Source organism: Rhinolophus sinicus, linkage group LG13 (genome assembly GCF_036562045.2).
Source record: "Rhinolophus sinicus isolate RSC01 linkage group LG13, ASM3656204v1, whole genome shotgun sequence".
NCBI classification, from domain to species: domain Eukaryota; kingdom Metazoa; phylum Chordata; class Mammalia; order Chiroptera; family Rhinolophidae; genus Rhinolophus; species Rhinolophus sinicus.
This window is the reverse complement of record NC_133762.1, coordinates 27479672-27497125: the sequence shown is the minus strand read 5'-3', so window position 1 is coordinate 27497125 and position 17454 is coordinate 27479672. Positions and strand designations below refer to the sequence as shown.

General features: G+C 43.0%; 1 protein-coding gene across 27 annotated transcripts in view; it reads right to left on the bottom strand.

Annotated features, from left to right (window-relative positions):
- The window catches only part of ZMYND8 (zinc finger MYND-type containing 8), a 110076-nt gene that overhangs the window by 59085 nt on the left and 33537 nt on the right, over positions 1–17454 (bottom strand). For 20 of the 27 annotated variants that reach the window (XM_074318089.1, XM_074318070.1, XM_074318071.1 and 17 more), the window contains 5 exons: positions 9535–9753; positions 6489–6602; positions 4859–4951; positions 3598–3685; positions 1950–2005 (listed from right to left, as the gene is read on the bottom strand). In XM_074318089.1, the coding sequence (XP_074174190.1) occupies positions 1950–2005; positions 3598–3685; positions 4859–4951; positions 6489–6602; positions 9535–9753 (570 nt within the window). The remainder of the gene's footprint in view (positions 1–1949; positions 2006–3597; positions 3686–4858; positions 4952–6488; positions 6603–9534; positions 9754–17454) is intronic. The other 7 variants (XM_074318077.1, XM_074318085.1, XM_074318086.1 and 4 more) reach the window with 1 other exon arrangement.

The window sequence follows — 17454 nt, the reverse complement described above, 5'->3', positions numbered from 1 at the left end:
TTTATTCATACCATCTAGAGCAGTTAATTAATACCATGTTGCCCTATTTTATGTCCACTGACAACAATCTCAAAATTCTATAACTGGCTGCCCTCCCTCCTGAGAAAGTACGTTCCCCTAGAGTATCATCATGACTTAGAGCCAAGGGCCCCAGAAGGTCCCTTCTTGGAGCTGAATTCAGACTCAACTATTTTACAGAGGAAGAAAATGAGAAGGACGTAAAGAAGAGGCCGCCTCAAGATTGAAAAAGTAAGAAGAAACGCTGCCTATCACCTCCAAAGTTGTTTATTTTCCATGAATAAAAACAGATATGTATCCCCCGCCCCCAAATAGAAGAAAGAAAATGAGGCCCCCAAGAAGTCAAGTAACCTGCCCAAGGTCTCTCTGTGATCAAGTGGCAGGGCCAGGATTTGAACCCAGGCATTCCGGCTCCAAGGCCCATGCACTCACTACACGATTTCCCTGTTAGTTGCCGTTATCTTCCCATCATCACCAGACTTAATTTTTATCTCCTGCATCTTGCAAGGGGCCAAATACATAGCAGAGGCTCAATGATTCATCCATAATTTTATAATTTCTAATTATAATTGAAGAATGAATGGTAGAATATATTACCTACTTCTATTCTAAAAGTACTGGGTAGTACAAAGTGGTAACGTGAGGACCAGGAGAGCCCTGGCCTGGAAGCCCACAAAACAGCAGGGTGGCCAAGAGGTAGATTTAAAAATGCCAGACAGAGTATCTGGGGTTCAATAAATTCCACCTCAGGGCACCCCACCAATTAAAAGCCTAGGCTTCTGCTCCCAAATCCAAGGAAATAAATCAATCCCAAATGGGGAAACAACTGAACAACGCACCCACACAACACTCCAAATTGCCAATGAATATATCAAAAATAGTCCATGATAACTTGGCATGAAAGAAACGCAAACCAAAATCACAGTGAAATGTCACTGTTTTTACTGAACACACGGGGGGTGGGGGGAAGTAATATACATACATTTTTTTAAATTAGAACTTCCAGTATGAGAAAGGACACAGAAGAAACTCCTACACTCATCCATTATTCCAGGTTGTTGCATTAAGTTGCTACAGCTTTCCCAAAAAGACAATCAGGAAACATCTACCTCAAGCCATTGCCATTTTTACAGCCTTGGAGCTGATAGGTACATTTCTAACACTTATACTAAGGAAATCAGCAGAAGAGCCATGAAAAATTCTTTTCTTCCTGTGTATTTAATTACCTAGAAAAACACTCAATCTAAATGAAAAATGTAGATTATAAAACTCTATGTAAATATGTAGACATGGACATACCCTACAATATCCAAATGTTTTCTTTACGAATGACCGAAAGCGTATATACAGACAGGTTGAGGGCCAGCTTTTTTTTTTAACTCTTACAATGGGGATCTAATGAAGAAAGCCTTCCTCACAACATTTCTGCCACCAGCCTCAGGGCACACAGCCCAGGAGGTTCATTTCATCCACACCATCAATCCTATGGGTATTTGTGAGATGGACAGATTCTCCAGGATACCTGGGCCACTTTCTGAGAGTCAGGACTTTTCCCAAATGTCAAAGCCCAAACAAACATCTACAAGAAGACTGAAAAGGACCTAACTCAATGCCACAGATTGTGAAGAAACTATGAACTCTATGCAACCAAAGAAAACTCAGGGTGCCCAATGCTTGACCATAACTCAAAGCTAAAAATTAAACGGTCACTTCCATCTCCCTTAGATCATGGCTAAGGGAAAGCTGCTCTATAACATACTAGGGGTCCTCTACTGCTTTTACTTTTACTTTAAGAGAGGGGGCGCTGTCTGTGCCTCAACAAATTCCAAAACCACACTAGCTACCCACTGGGAGATTCTGCAAATGGAAACTTCAGCCAACCCAACCCTCACTCTGGGTGCATTTAAAACACAACAGTGGGAAACACATACCTCATGCTCACAGATTTTGATGACTACTTTTGCTATTTGCGTCAATTTGTGATTTCCTAAGGGAATAAGAAAATAGGATTAATTCAGATGGAAACACTATAACACTCAGCCTTGGGATTATACTTCCACTAACAACCTTTTAACTTGCTTTCCCCTCACATTAAACTTTGAAAGGCTAAAAACCAGAAGATTCTGGCTTCTAATACCAGTTCAAATTATATGACTTCTCCCATGAATATCAACCAATCTTTGGTGTCCTACTGTCATCTTTCCTGCAACTGAGCAGTTTGTGGGGTTTCCCTCCAATTCATGGATTAATATTTGAAAGATGGTTTTACATTCTAAAGGCTCAAGTTAGTGGAAAGCAGCCCTACTCTACCAATTGTCCCCAGACCCCAACCCACAAAGAACAAGGGGAAAAGAAGACATTTAATTGAGGAGCTCTGGTGTGCGTGGTGCTTCAAAATACATTTTCTTGTTAACTCCTCAGGAAGCCATATTAGGAAGCAGATATGAATGTTCCTGTTTTATTAATGAGTAAGCCAAGGCTTAGGAGTCATCATTTACAGGAGACCCCTTAGCTAACAAGTTGAAAATCTGGCCCCAGACCTAACTCTAAATAAATCCCTTACCTTTGCACTCAACCAGAAAACAAGATGGTCAGAAAGCCATGTTTCCTTCGAAGATTACTGTATTTTCAGGAATTGTACATTTGTTCACAAAAAATGTCATACACATAAATACCCAGATTTCTGGCTTGCCTTAAAAACTCAGAAGATCTGATACCCCTGTATCCAACAAACCATGGAGCATCCAGAGGTGACCCCTCCAGACCAGGTGGGAGTTCCCTGTTCTCCACAATTTCTAACTCTTCCCATAGCCAGTGGCTATCCTGGCTTCTGCGGATGTTTTTCTCCCACCAGACCTCATTCACTTGTTTATATGATCTCATGGGCCCCTCTATATGTTTGGGTTCAAAATATTGACACAAATTCTCAGTGCCTAGGGACTCGCTCCCCTCTGCACCTCCAACCCTGCTTGCTATTGAGTTAATAATGCAAAACATGTGCTTTAAGCAAACAACCATCCATTCGCACATCTTTCTTTAAACATTAGCCAAAAGTCTATGCTAGCTATCCCCAGGGTACGCAGGGAACAAGACATGGTGTCTGCCCTTCAAGAGCTTACAACCCGGTCAGCAACTCAAAAACAGTACCATCCAGAAAGTGTGACAGGCACAGTCACGAATACATGACTTGTATTCATCTTTTATTATCGGTATATATTGAGTATTACAATTTTAATAGTTTTTTTCCTTTCTTAAAAATGAGTATACATTTTTTTGGCACCCTCTGTACATGTAAAATCTATGAATTTTATGGTATATAATGATTCCTCTATTAAAATCAAGTTTTTAAAAAGGACAGGTACCAGCATTATATAGCCATGAGCCACTCTGGATGTTAGCTCCTACCTTAAAATCTACATAGTCACCGCCCCCATTCACAAATATTAGCAACCTATACACAAATATTCTCAGCTATTGACCCTAATGCATGAAAAGAGACTCTGATTCTTCATGAGGGGTGGAAGAATGGACAACACACACAGCATACGCTCTCTTTTAGGACTCACTTAAACCACTCACCCCCATTGTAAATGATGCAGTTGTGCAAAATCCACTTAGCATCAGCCAGGAAGGCTTCTGTGCAGCCGTACATTTTCTTTTTAGCGTTCTGGGGAGAGAAGCCAGAGCATAAACACCAGTGAGTCGATGCAAGCCAGAGCCAGCAACACCTGCGTCCCCCACGTAATCTTCTTAGCTGTCATGTGCCAAATTAATGAATGCTTTTACTCATTTCCTGAGATGCTCTTATATTTGAGATCTACAACTCTATAAAAATGAATTTATCACACTAACTTGAATTTCCTCATTTTACAGCAGCTGTCATTTATCAAGCAGCTAATTCCAATGAACCCAGATATTATATATACATATATATATGGTATTTATTATTACTTGTAATAGTCTCCCACGAGCCTCATGATTGAGAACTCAATGAAGCCGCTACCACCATCCCCATTTCACAGACAGGAAAAGTGAGATATGGGAATGTTAAGGAACTTACTCAGAGTTCCAAAGCTATTAATTTATGAAGCTAGGATTTCAACCCTGTCTTTTTTTAATACCATGAGGGTGTGTGCAAATTTTCCAAAGCAGGTTGGATTTACTGGTTTGTTTGTGTGTTGTTGTTGTTTTTTTTTGGGGGGGGAGTCATCGGAACGCATAATATGAAGTAATGTTTTCTCCTCATACATGGTTTCTTTACCCATATTTTGGTGCCAACAATTTGAAAATCAGCACCAGGATGTCGTGTACAATCTCAAATATTACAAGTGTCAATTTTCAGCATGGAGTCTTAGCATGAACTTTTAAAACACCTTCAGACATTAAAGAAATATTCTGATGGGTGGAAAAAGTCAAATTCTACAAAGCCACATCTTTATTACTAATCTGAAGCTTTCCCAGACACTTAATTTTCTCTTTGTCCTTCCTACTACTCCCATTACTCTATAGCACCTCCAAAAGAAAGAAGAGGAGGTAAGGCTCAAATCCATCAAATCGCTAATGGTGAGAAGCTATGATTTTTTCAGGTAAAAAAACTAGAAGCACTAGCTAAAGTAATATATGGAGCTTATTGGTAGATTTCAACACGCCAGTGTAATCCTCAGGAGAAGGTCACAGGAGAAGTGAGGGGTCAAGACTTCTTCCATCCCAATTAAAAATGGCACAGAGGAAATGCAGAGAAGCCATCTAACTTGAGATGGGACACGAAAAATGAGGGAGGCTCCTTCGTCATCTCGACAACTGTGGGCTACAACGGTGAGGTTCTTTGATGGAGGCCAACCTTTTCCAATGTACAAAGGTCCATAGGATGGAAGATGTATTCCGCGTAGTCGGGATGCTGTTCCAACGGAACAGGCTTCTGGAATGCGTCTGTCTATAAGAGAAAAAATGCACACACACAAACACAAGCCCGTCACTGCTGGGGAAGATCAAGCATTAATGCCAACAAGGCACTTTAAAAATGGAGACAACGGGCCAGCTCGGAGTGCTGTGCTCTTAATGCCGAGGTCGCCAGTTCGATTGGCGACCGACTGCCTCAGCCGGGGGAGCGCAAGGCTCATAATACCAGCATGGGCCAGGGAGCTGTGTCCTACACAACTAGACTAAGAAACAATGGCTTGAACTGGAGGAGGGGATGGGGGGAAGGGAAGAAGGGGAAAAATAAATAAATTTTAAAAAATAAAAATAAACAATAAAAAAACGGAGACTACTTTTTAGACACTAGGGTTCTATCATTTTCTACAAAGAATGACCGTGAGGAGCTCCAAATTGGTTCCCCTTCTAATTCTGCCTGATTATCAACAATCATGGGCCCAGTGTGTGCTCTGGTTTTATTTTGTTTTCAAGATATATGCAAAGAACAGGCCCTGTTCTCGTATATTAATATTGACAAGAACAATCCACCATCAGTTACTTTAGTCCCGAACTCTGAACTTGACTGAGGGTGAGGGTGAAATCTGGCTACACCTCAAGTTTCTATAGAAAAAATGCCATAGTATATCATCGTGTTTCCCTGAAAATAAGACCTAGCCGGACCATCAGCTCTAATGCATCTTTTCGAGCAAAAATTAATACAAGACCCCATCTTATTTTACTATAAGACCCAGTCTTTAATATAATATATAATATAATGCCAGGTCTTATATTAATTTTTGCTCTGAAAGACACATTAGAGCTGATGGTCCAGTTAGGTCTTATTTTCGGGGAAACATGGTATGTTGGCATTACCATACTAATTATTTTTAAAAGCAAGGTATTTTTATTGCTATCTTCCTGAAAATTAACACACAAAAAACTAAAAGCACCATGGCTATGATCTGACTTTGACTCAGGAGGGAACCAAGTGAGGTATACAATTCACCAGCCGAATGTGACAGCCTTGCTTTCACATACAGATTTTCCTTAAGGGGCAAAGGCTGTACTTCAAATCCCATTTCAAAACTGACAGAATAAACCAAATTGTGACCCTTCATGGGAAATCTCACTGGTTGAGTTTTACTTGAAGGCTCATCAGACCTTGATTAAAATAAACTGGGTTGTACTCAGCTCTCTCATTGCAATGGAATTTTTATTAACTCCCGTGAGAAGGAACACCAAACTGCTCCTTACCCGATGGGGTATTAGGTTTTACTCCATAACCAATCAGCATTTTAAATCCCACCAACTTTCTACTATATGTCATTTCCCAATTAAAGTCCTTGGGGACAGAGTGCTGCTCACTGCAGAGAATTAACTGAAAGCCATCGTACCTTGCTTTGCACAGATATTTGAATTCAGGCACATATGAAGACCCAAAGAGTATGTACAGGTGTCTGAAAAGCTAAGGCTACACAGAATAAGATGTCAGCAGAACAAAAACCAAAGTCACTCATTTCTATTCACACTTTTACCAAGAGGAACTTTCTTCTTACCCCTGGCTGTTTCATTTTCTGAATGGCAAACTTGAGCAGGTAGGATAACTGTTCGATGGTGAGCATCGTCATGGCTTTACTCTGGGTCTCGATGCATTCTGCTACTGTAATCTTCTAAAAGTCAAAATCACACAAATGTCCAGTTAGAAAAGGAGTTACAATCTGTGTACTCATTTCCCTTTTCTCCTAAGGTTCCAGTAAAGCTCACACACACAAAAATAATTTTCATCCAAATGAGACGCGTTGTTTCGCTTGACAAGGACGCCAATCTACTTCACCAAACACTGGATGAGTAGATAGAAATTAAGAAGCGCACCAATCCACTAATTACCCTATTTGGAAGTGTTTTTCACTCATGAAGATGACAGAATCTGAGAAAGGTATCGGTAGGCAGAAACCTCTAAGTCATCAATATTACAGCCTTGGGTTTCAAGAATGGGATGAAAGGAAAGGCCACTGGTGGTTTCATGTGCTCTCGTCATATAATGAATAAGCCACTTATCTTGATCTTCTTAAAGGTTCTGGACTATTATCTTTCAGGAAAATGACAAAGCATTAACTCAATGACATCACTGATGGAAAGGGAAGAATCCAAGGGATGGTAGTGAACTAATAATAAATATGACTTAATTGTCTTGTCAACACTGATGTGAACCCACTCAGGACATTCTGGCAAACTACACGAGAAGCACAATCTAGCTGTCTATCTCCATGGACAATAAATGTCATTTTGTAAGGGAAATTCCCATCAAAGGGGCTCAGAGAAATGTCTAAAACCGGATTCCGCTGTGTTAAGTCTGGTACTACATCTCAGAGCTTCAGAATCCCATATGTAGCGGCAATAACAAAAATAGCAAAGTCTGATGATGTCAGGAAACACTTTTGAACCATCTGTGTAGGGAGAGCTGAGAAAAGTTTATTTGGATTTCAATTCCCTTCTTCCTATCTCTGGATCCTCCAAAAGGAACTTTCCGATGTGTCTGGTTGGTTGTCGAGGAAAAGGGCAACAGAGTCGTTCAGAAGCTGAAAACAGTACATGACGCAAGTGTCTCATTACCAGAGCCTGAAACAGCTTGTCTCCCCAGCTGACTGCCCTACCAATTCACCCCGGAAGAAAATCAGGGCTTGAAACCTTAGACATAGAACACCTGTTTGTTTGAATGCCTGTTCGTTTCCAGGTAACCAACCATGGCGGAACACTTGGGTTGCCTGCTAAACTGTCATTCAGCTCCTCTCTCTCCTACACCTTTGACCACGTCCTCCTGGCTGGCAGTGCCTGGTTCCCACAATATAGACTAAAAATGCCAGACATGCATTTTTCAAGTCTTTTTTGCATGAGGACTGGGGATCCAATCCTGACCAATGAACCCAAGGGCAAGTCAGCAGGAGGCTGACGAGCAAAGTCCTTCTACTTGATAAAAAGAGAGGTGAGGGAGGTGGCTGGTTAGCTCAGTTGGTTGGAGCGTGGTGCTAGTTGCACTAGGGTTGACAGTTTGATCCCCGCGTAGGCCACTGTGAGCTGTGCCTTCCTTAAACAAACAAACAAACAAACAAATAAGCAATGTGAGAAGCGACAGACACTCCTCTTAGGGGGATTTTCACCTAGCCACATGTAATAAAACCCCCAGCAGCCATCCTAGCACCATGGTGGCCGACACATCACCTCTATGATGGAATAGAAAAAGTCTGGCTCGGAACAAACTCCGGCCTGGCCCTGGCTCTGGGTTCTTTGTACACATGGTAATAAAACCCTGTGGTTTCAGCTGACTTTCATCAAGATCTACCACTTGCAGCAAAAACATCTTCTCTGAGCCACCATCTTGTTTGCAAAATTACTAGACAATAATTTTAAAGAATGGAAGGGTTGGTCAAGACAAAAGGAAATACATGGAGGCTCTAATTCCCACATTAAATGTAGAAGAATGAGATCGGGTTCTGAACAAGAGGGCTTCGCTGAGCAAAGTGGGTCCTACATATCTCTCCATCAAGAGTACCCCACGGAGTCACGGATGGCCATCTTTTGCAATTTTAGGGGCCAAACACCACGAAAATGTCATCATCCCATAGACTGGTACCTAATTTCTTTTCACGTATTTCTTATGTTTCTCCTTTCCCTATACAAAAGCACTGCCACACGCTGTCCTATAGCTTGCCTTTTCCCCCCACTAAAGACATCTGGGAGGACTTCCCATTGCACACAGAGAAAGCTTCCCTCGTTTGAGATGTAACTACAATATACCTTTGAAGCCAAGTGACATCCCAATATATTAAATGATTTTGTAGACGACATTCTTACTTTCAGCATTTTGAAAAAGCATCGTAGTTGGATGTTGTCAAGAAGAAAAGACACCTCAGAACAGTGGACATGGTAACCACTGCGCCAAGTCTTCCTCAAATCTCAGTAAGGCTTCCTGGACCTCTTTGTTCAAAATGGAAACCCTGCACCCTCCTCACGCCCATTCCTCATCTTCAATTCATTTTCTCCAGAATAGTCCACTTCTAACACGCTGTGCATAACTGTTTGTTTTGGTTTTTGTCCTTTTATCCTGAGAAGAATGGAATTCGTGCCGATTCCCTAGCACCTAAGAGGCACACGAGAAATAGTTGTTCCATGAATGAAAGCATCAGATGGCAACCACACGAACATACAACCAAAATTGGTCTTCTGAGTTTGGCTACTGCCAATGATGATTCAAGGTTGCAGCAGGAGACAACATCCAAGAAGGGGGAAGCACGAGATCTTTTCAAACTATGCAAACTGTTAAAGGCTTATTTGTAAGTTCACTTCTGAAGAGTGAGAACTTAAGATTCTTCTGTTCATCACAGAAGAATCAGAGAAGGTTGCAGATCTTCCAAAGTGATCCAAAGACTCAAGAGGAAATCAAAAACAATGTTTCAGTGCCATTGTCTTTCTAAGAGCCGCAGTGCTGGGGGCACTGCCAATGCTGGTCCAAAAAGTGGATGATTTGAAGAATTAACAATAAAAGGAAGGAAGAGAAAGGAGGAGCAACGAGGCAGATAATGCATTCATTCATCAGGAACTAACCTCACATTCAGGACAAAACCAGTCCCCCTCTGGTTCCGATGTCAGTCTCAGACACTTAGCGTGATAAACCCGGGGACAGAGCTCACAGCAAAGGACTTGGCCTTCCCGGTGACAAACCCAGCAGTAGAAATCATTTCGTCCATCCTGCGGTACAACATCAACAGGGTCTGTGGTGAGTGGCTGCTTCATATAGTAAAACGGACCATGTCTTAGTTCTGACTGAAATGTAGGCAAGAAAGACAAGTTTGGTTTCAAAACAAATGTGCATTCTCAAAAGGAATTTGAACAAAGACATCAATAACAACAAAAGAAAATTACATTTCACACATTCATTAAAAAGCTATCTTGGGTTACTCTACTAAATACAGAGGTTACAGGTCATTAGATATTAAGCTTTTTTTTCTTTCTTCTATTTTAAGAGGACGTAGATTGAAAAGCTGGTGTCTAGTAAGAGTTAATAGGCAGCCCTAACAGGATAACACAATGGCGACCACCCAGGTATACCTGAGTTCAAATTTCATCTCTACCAGATGTGTGACCCTGGGCAAGTCTCTTAACCTCTCAGCTTCAATTTTCTCATCTGTAAAATAGGGATGACAATATCTAACTTCACGGTATTGTGGTTAGGATTAAATGGGATGATTTAATATACGCATTTAACACAGTGCCACCATTACTAATATTGCTGATAAAGTTAAGAGCCCAATGCATGGAAGTCTAAGTATACAAAGCCAACAAAATCCTGGCAGTTTGCAGTTTGCCCTGGGATTCTTTCAACAGCAGGGTTTTGGAGAATAGACCAACTGGATTTGAGTCACCAAAAAATGAGCACCCACTTTTTTAAGTCTACCCCAAATGCATAAAGTATAAAGGACTGTGAGCCAGCAAGAGCCTTCCTAATGCAGTGATTCTTAAAACATGGGCGGTCCTCATCTACCCAGAGCCACATCACCTACCTAAAACTAACAACGGCAGAAAGATGAGCTAGGTGGCCGATTCACGGAAGCCTGACGCCCTCCTATCCCAAAATATCAAGAGAAACATTTCTCTAATGATAAATGAGAGAATCTAGCAAAGCCACACTGAACACACACACACAAAAAAATCACTCAGAAGAAACTTATTAAGGAAATGTCTATCAGAAACCAGAAAGAAATTGTTTAGGAAGCATGAGAAATAAAGTCTGCTGGTAAACATCAAAATGGTAACTGGCTGTGTGACCTTGAGAAAGCTACTTAATCTCACCCACTTGAGCCTTAATTCCATGGATAATAGCTTAGCCACAACCATAGATGGTCCCTGTCTTTGAATAAACCTCCTTGAATTACAGGCTTTTTTCCTGTCCTTCATTTAAAACATTAGTTTCCTCCACAATGATCTCACACCCTGGTTAGAGATTGCATAAATTTTGTTACCATTGTGAATGGGATCGTTTTCTATTCTCTTTTATAAAGAGTTATTGTTGGTACATAGAAACACTGTTAGATTTTTTAATATTGACCTCACATCAACAGTTGTAATAATTTATTGATTAAAAAATCTTATTCGGGCCGGCCCAGTGGCTCAGGTGGTTGGAGTGCTGTGCTCCTAACGCTGAGGTCGCTGGTTCGATTCCCACATGGGCCAGTGAGCTGCACCCTCTACAGCTAAGATTGTGAACAATAGCTCTCCCTGGAGCTGGGCTGCTGTGAGCAGCCGGAGGTTGGTGTGAGCTGCCGTTAGCTGCTGAGTGCTGCCGCGTACTACCGTGTGCCACCGCTGAGTGGCCAGCAGCCAGCATGAGCGGCCGTGGGCTGCCATGGGTGACCGTGTGCTGCCATGAGCAGTCGGCAGCCACCGCCGATGACCGGTGACCTACTGTCTGGAGGTGGGACGGGGCGCAAGTCTCATAATACCAGCATGGGCCAGGGAGCTGTGTCTTACACAGCTAGACTGAGAAACAACGGCTTGAACCAGAGTGGGGGGAGAGAGAGGCGGAAGAAGGGGGCAAAAATATCTTATTCTCTACGTAACATCAGTTTTGTCTGTTCACGTCTATTATTTCTACATTACTTTTCTTTTTCCCTTATTTTAATGGTTAGGACCCCAAGGGTAATGGGAAAGAGGGGTAGAGGGTGCAGGCACCCAGACCTTGTTCCTGTTTTTACTATGAGGTTTTAATGTTCTCAAAATGCCTGCTCTGTCTATATTCCTTGATAGAGAGCCTCACAGATGCTTACTTAGCAAATGCTTGTTAACCCATCATCCCTCGAAGGCTCCTAAGAAAACAACTTTTTAGGGTGACTGCCTAATTCTTGAGCCCAGTGATTGCCCTGTTTCAGTTCAAAGTTTAAGGCAGAGCACTCTATCTGGGTTTCGCAGAATCATCATCATCGTGTCGATATTCTTTCCATGGTTTTCAACATACTGTCACACACACACACACACACACACACACACACACACACACCATCTTCATTTTATCTCCACAACCACCCAGAGTGGGACTCAGGACAGACACTATTAGACTTTCTTGACAGATGAAAAAACTAGGTTAAAAAGACTTATCTGACCACGCCCCAAGCCCAGAGCCCTCTAACCTGGGTGTCACAGAATGTTCTCTTGTCTCTATGACCCATATAAGATGATGCTGGGTGCAGAAGAGTCTGCTGATTGAGTGACCCCCTCAGAGAACATTCTTTGTGGTTCAAAAATAACTCCTGCTTAATGAAAAAAGCTGGAGGGAAAAAAAATCTGAAAATGAGGAAGACACTAGAAACATCATAGACTGAGACACGAAAAGATAACAGCTTCTAGAGCAAAGGTTCTCAACTTCAGCACTAGTGACATTTGGGGCTAGAATCTCTGCTGTGGGGGCAGCATCCCTGGCTAGATCCAGTAGCACCCTCCCCACCACCCCCCACGCCCCGTGCACCAAATTGTGACAACCAAAAATGTCTCCAGACATGGCCAACTGTCCCTTGGGGGACAAAACTGCCCTCAGTTAAGAGCCACTAATGTGGAGGGTCTGCTATCTGCCTAGGAAAATAGTTGAGTTGTTTTGGGGGCTTGGAAAAGGAGGAGAAAGCCCCGCTGAAAAATATAAGTGTGCATATGAAAGCAAGCAGAATTGTTTCTAACCTGAGTGGGGTCTTCCAGGATGCTTTTGCAGCTTCTGCAAGATAGCAGGGCACCCTATTTCAGTGCCCGACTTCCTTTCAGTTAAGTTAACAGTCGGACAGGAAGAGTTGTTAAGATCTAAACAAAACTGGAAGAATCGAACACGATGGCTATTCTCCCTAAGCGCCCACCCGAGTCTTTTCTATCCGTAGAAGGCAGGGTATTGTCAGTTCCAAAGTTAAGTTTCTCCCACATTCTTGCCCCTTCCCACACCTGGCTGGGGGTGGGTACTCCTGGGACATCATGGGGAGTGAGTGCCAGTCTGCTCCAATCTCTTTTCAGGAGATTTTGTCCTTTCCTGAAGCAGCAACTGTTGCCAAGAACTAGCTCCCTGGTAATCTCCATGTCCATCAGATACCTGCCTTATCTGCTGCTTGTAAATGTTTCCTGCTCCATCAAAATAATCTGATAACAAATATGGAACATTTAAAAAAGGAAAAGCAAGTCATTTCAGGTAAAATGAGTTATGATTTTTTTTTTCTCCCCCACATGTATAAGGTGTGTTACCAGCCTTGCTGGTAAGGCTAACAGGTTGCAACCTGTGCTATGAGAGGATAATTGTAGGCTCTGTGAGCAAAGGTTATTTCCCAGCGTCTTCCACAGGTTGGCTTAACAAGAAAATAGACAGGCTTGTTCATTCATTTCTGGAATACCTGAATCTACACCAGGCGCTGGCAAACTTTTTCTATAAAGGGTTCTATAAAGCTAGTACATCGTTCAGGCGCTGCACGCCACGTGGGGTCTCAGTCCCCACTAGCAGCTCTGCCACTGTGGCACAAAAGCAACATGCACAGTATGTAAACGAATGAATGTGGCTGTGGGCCAATAAAACTTTATTTACAAAAACAGGCTCTGGGCCACAATCTGGCCCTCAGGCTGTAGTCTGCCGACACCTGGTCTGCCTGAGCCAGAAAATGGGTGCTCGAGCTGTGTGTGCACACAGGGTACATGGGGGGGGTGGGGGGCGGGGTGGATGGTGGAGCTGCAAATTCAAATTCCTGCAGGGAGCCGCGTCGGTAACATAAATAAATGAAAATAGCCCTTGCTCCAGCTTTTGTTCTCCTGCATTTGATAAAAGTATGGGTCTTGCAAAATATGTCTTCTAAGACAAACTGCCTAGCCCTGGAGTGTGAGGAATGGCACTGGCATTCAGCCTGGAGGCTGGGGACACAGGACGGAGGGGCAGAGCTCATGCCTCCCCTAAGGGGCAGCTACATTCCACTCCAGTGACCAAGGCAGCTAGGAGCGCACACAGTCAGTGCTGCCTGACCTCAAGAAGACGCTGGCAATCCTGCTGTCTCCTGAACGGGCTCCATTGTTAACACGCTGCTCCCGTTCAACAGAGGATGTCTGTGAAACATTCTAGTGTTTAAGACAATGCCTGAGCTCAACAAAATAAGTCCTAGCCCACCCATGTCTGATATGTATACACACTAACTCTACACTCAGAGGAGGTAAAGAGGGGCCCCCAGGACTTTTTGCTTTATTAGATCAAAGGCATACCTAAGGTCATTTTGTACAAATCTGTTCGCAGATTCTTTCTCAATCCTGATGAGAAAAGGAAAAGAAGGAAGGAGGAAGAGGGGAGAGAGGGAGAGAGGGAAGGAGAAAACCTTCTAAGATAAAAGTGGTATTTTTCACTAATGGCCCTAATGTCATTTGGGGATAAGATATTTCTTGTCCCATCTACTATAGGGCATTTGGCAAACTGACCCTCCTCCACAAAATTCCAGAAGCATCCTTCTGGGCCCTGGAATCTCCACCCCTTGCAGTCACAAGAAAAAGCACCAAATTGTTTTCAAACCTTTCCTTAGGAGTGAAACCACTGGACCAGAAGGCATTAAAAATTAATTATAAGCCTTGGAATACCTTTCCCCTAAAAATAATGTTTTAAAGCTCTTCTTAAAACTCTCCTAAAAGTACTGAATTCCCAATATATGAAAAATGGGTGAAACGGTTCCAGTCTGAAAACTCAACCCACATCTCCTCTCGGGAATAAAAGGTCTCTACCAAAAATGGAAAAGTACATTCTTGTTTGTTTCTTTTCATAAGGCCAGAATGGCTTTCTTTTTAGAACCCTAGAATACAGAAAGGAAATTAGAAGAAAAAGAGGAAGGAGGTAGAGAATCTTGACATATGCCAATCACCAAAAGAAGTCAAATGCCTAAGAGAGCCAGAGGCAGAAGGAACGAGCAAAGCAGGCAGCGTATCACATTATGGGGAGCAGTGGGGAGTGTGGAAAACCAGAGCACACGGTCCCTGCGTCTCAGGGGGCAGGGTCTACTCAGCTCCAGCGACTGCTGGCTTCTTCTGAGTTTTTAAGAACCTAGAAATACAAGCTGTTATTTGAAATCTCATGATCTTCACATGTTGACAATTAACTGAAGTTGTATTATGTTGGTCAAACACAGCATTTGCGACCTACAATTTGGCTTTAATTCCGTAATTTTTTAATTCCATAATTCTAACAGAAAGCAAGAGGACAGGAAAGGGAATGGAAAAGGAAAAGAACGTGTCCAGAAGAATTTTTTTTAAGAAAGGATTTAAGTTCCCCTTAGGAAAGCGGAACGTGCATGAGGGAGGCCGCCCTTACTATGCAAACATTATATGCTACAATGAATTACGAAGTCAGGGGTCAGCAGTTTCTTCTCTTTACAGCTAAAGCTATTTCTCCTTTGCCAACTCCTGGCTGTTCAGCCCCAGGGAGTTTTAGATGTGAAAAACAAACCTACAATCAACCTTATGATGGTCCTAGTCCAAACCCCTATTTTACAATATAACTGAAGCTCAGAGATAGGAAAGCAACTGACAAGGTCACACAGCGAGTTCCCCAGAGGCAGTGGGGCTAGAAAGAGCCAGGTCTCCAGGTCTGGAACACATTCCCTCCAGTGCCACGGTCCTGTAAACGCTTTTATCAGTACTAAAGATGACGGATTGCTCAGGACCATAATCACGCCCTGTGTCCAGTCATCCACACTCTGCTATTTTCCACATCCTCAGCGTGTTCTGTATTCATAAGCTCACCCCCTGTGTCAAACTCTGGGGTGACAGTAGCCGCCGGACACTGGCCACTTTTCTAAGGCGGCTAGTTCAGAGGGGGACACAGATTTACAAACACCTCATTGTGGTCATGGAGCTTGGGGGTTCTAGAAATGGTATTAACACATGGGTGGGGAAGGAAGAGAAGAAAATGTGTGAACTGCCTGCAATGATCAGCCCAAAGGCAGCTTCTTACTCGCTGTGAAGCCTGAGGAGGCAACTTAACCTCTCTGAACCTCTGTCTTTTCATGTGTAAAATGGAGCTGAAACTAACATAATGTCAGATGTCAATTATAGTTCAATAAAAAGTTATTAAACAAGAGTAACACAGGAAAGGGCTCACAACAGGACACGGCACCCTGCAAGCGCTGCTTTTAGAATTACTGTCACCAATACCATGATGTATGTTTTCCAAACTGCAATCCCCCAAAACATTTATGTAGGACCCATCAAGTTTCTTCTCCTATAATGGGATTCCCAACTCATTAGACCTGCGCTGTCTGACACCTGCACTACAAGCCACAGATAGCCACTTAAATTGAAATTAAATTAGAAATTCAGTTCCTTGGTTACATTTGCCTCTTGCAGCTGCTCAATGGCCACTTGTGACACGGTGGCTATCGTTCTGAACGGCGCGGTTCTAAGGACATTTCCAGAGCTGCTGTTGAATTATTTCATGTACAGCTTGTGTGGTGATTCTAGTTAGTCTGGCTTCATTTTTATTACTATTTATGTTGTTTAGTCCGAGTCATCTCCACAACAACCCTGTGAAAGGAGGAGTAACACGTCACTGTCCCCATGTCAGTAGATGGGAACACTAGGCACAAAGAGGTTAACTTGCCCACAGCTACAGAGCAAAAGCAGAGCTGGCATTCTGCTATATAATTTGAGAATGAAAATAGATTAGTGTGCAGACACGTATCCCTCTCACAGTCCTGGGCATGTAACCGTTGCTAGGTCTCTTCCCAAGAAAGCAGTCATCTTGCTTTATTCAACCTCAAATCCCCACAGCCCACTTCGGCACCCTATGACACAGGAACTGCATGAACCCAGCCCGCGGTATCCTTGCTGAAGTGGTACCAGAACCAATGGGTATCCCGTTTCCTCCGATGCTAGGAGATTTGGCCTCAGGGTCCACGAAAGCACCTCTCATTTTTTTTAATCGGAAATATATCTAGCCTACATCAGAGAATTTTAAAGCTATAAGGTTTCTTAGGCAAGATCCAAGATGGCGAATAGATGGGCACATCTCGTGGATTGATCCTGGCTGCCCAGGGAGGGTGGGGGTATCTGTGCAAAATGACAGGGATGGCAACCAATTACCAAACTCCACCGAGACTGATGGGTGGGGAGAACAGCTGTCTCTCACCGCTGACCTAAACCCATTATTTTACAGATGAGAAAACTGAGAACCGAAGGGAGCAAGCCTCAGCCACACAAACACCTCCAGACAGAGTTGGGAATCATCTTACTGGCCTGACCCAGGAGGGAAACATCCTCAGGCCACAATCCTCAGGGGAAACAGGCCTCAAGTGTGAAAAAGAAACCCAAGGAAAAGCCCCAAACCCTGCAGCACAATATCTTTATCTCATCTGCATCACTGCCCTGGCCCCCAAACAGATCTAAAAACCCACTAGAAATTTCTACACAGGCCCATTCTGAGCTGCCCTTTTTGTCCTATGCAAATGACAACCAGAGTCAGGCAGCTTGCTAAACACTGGC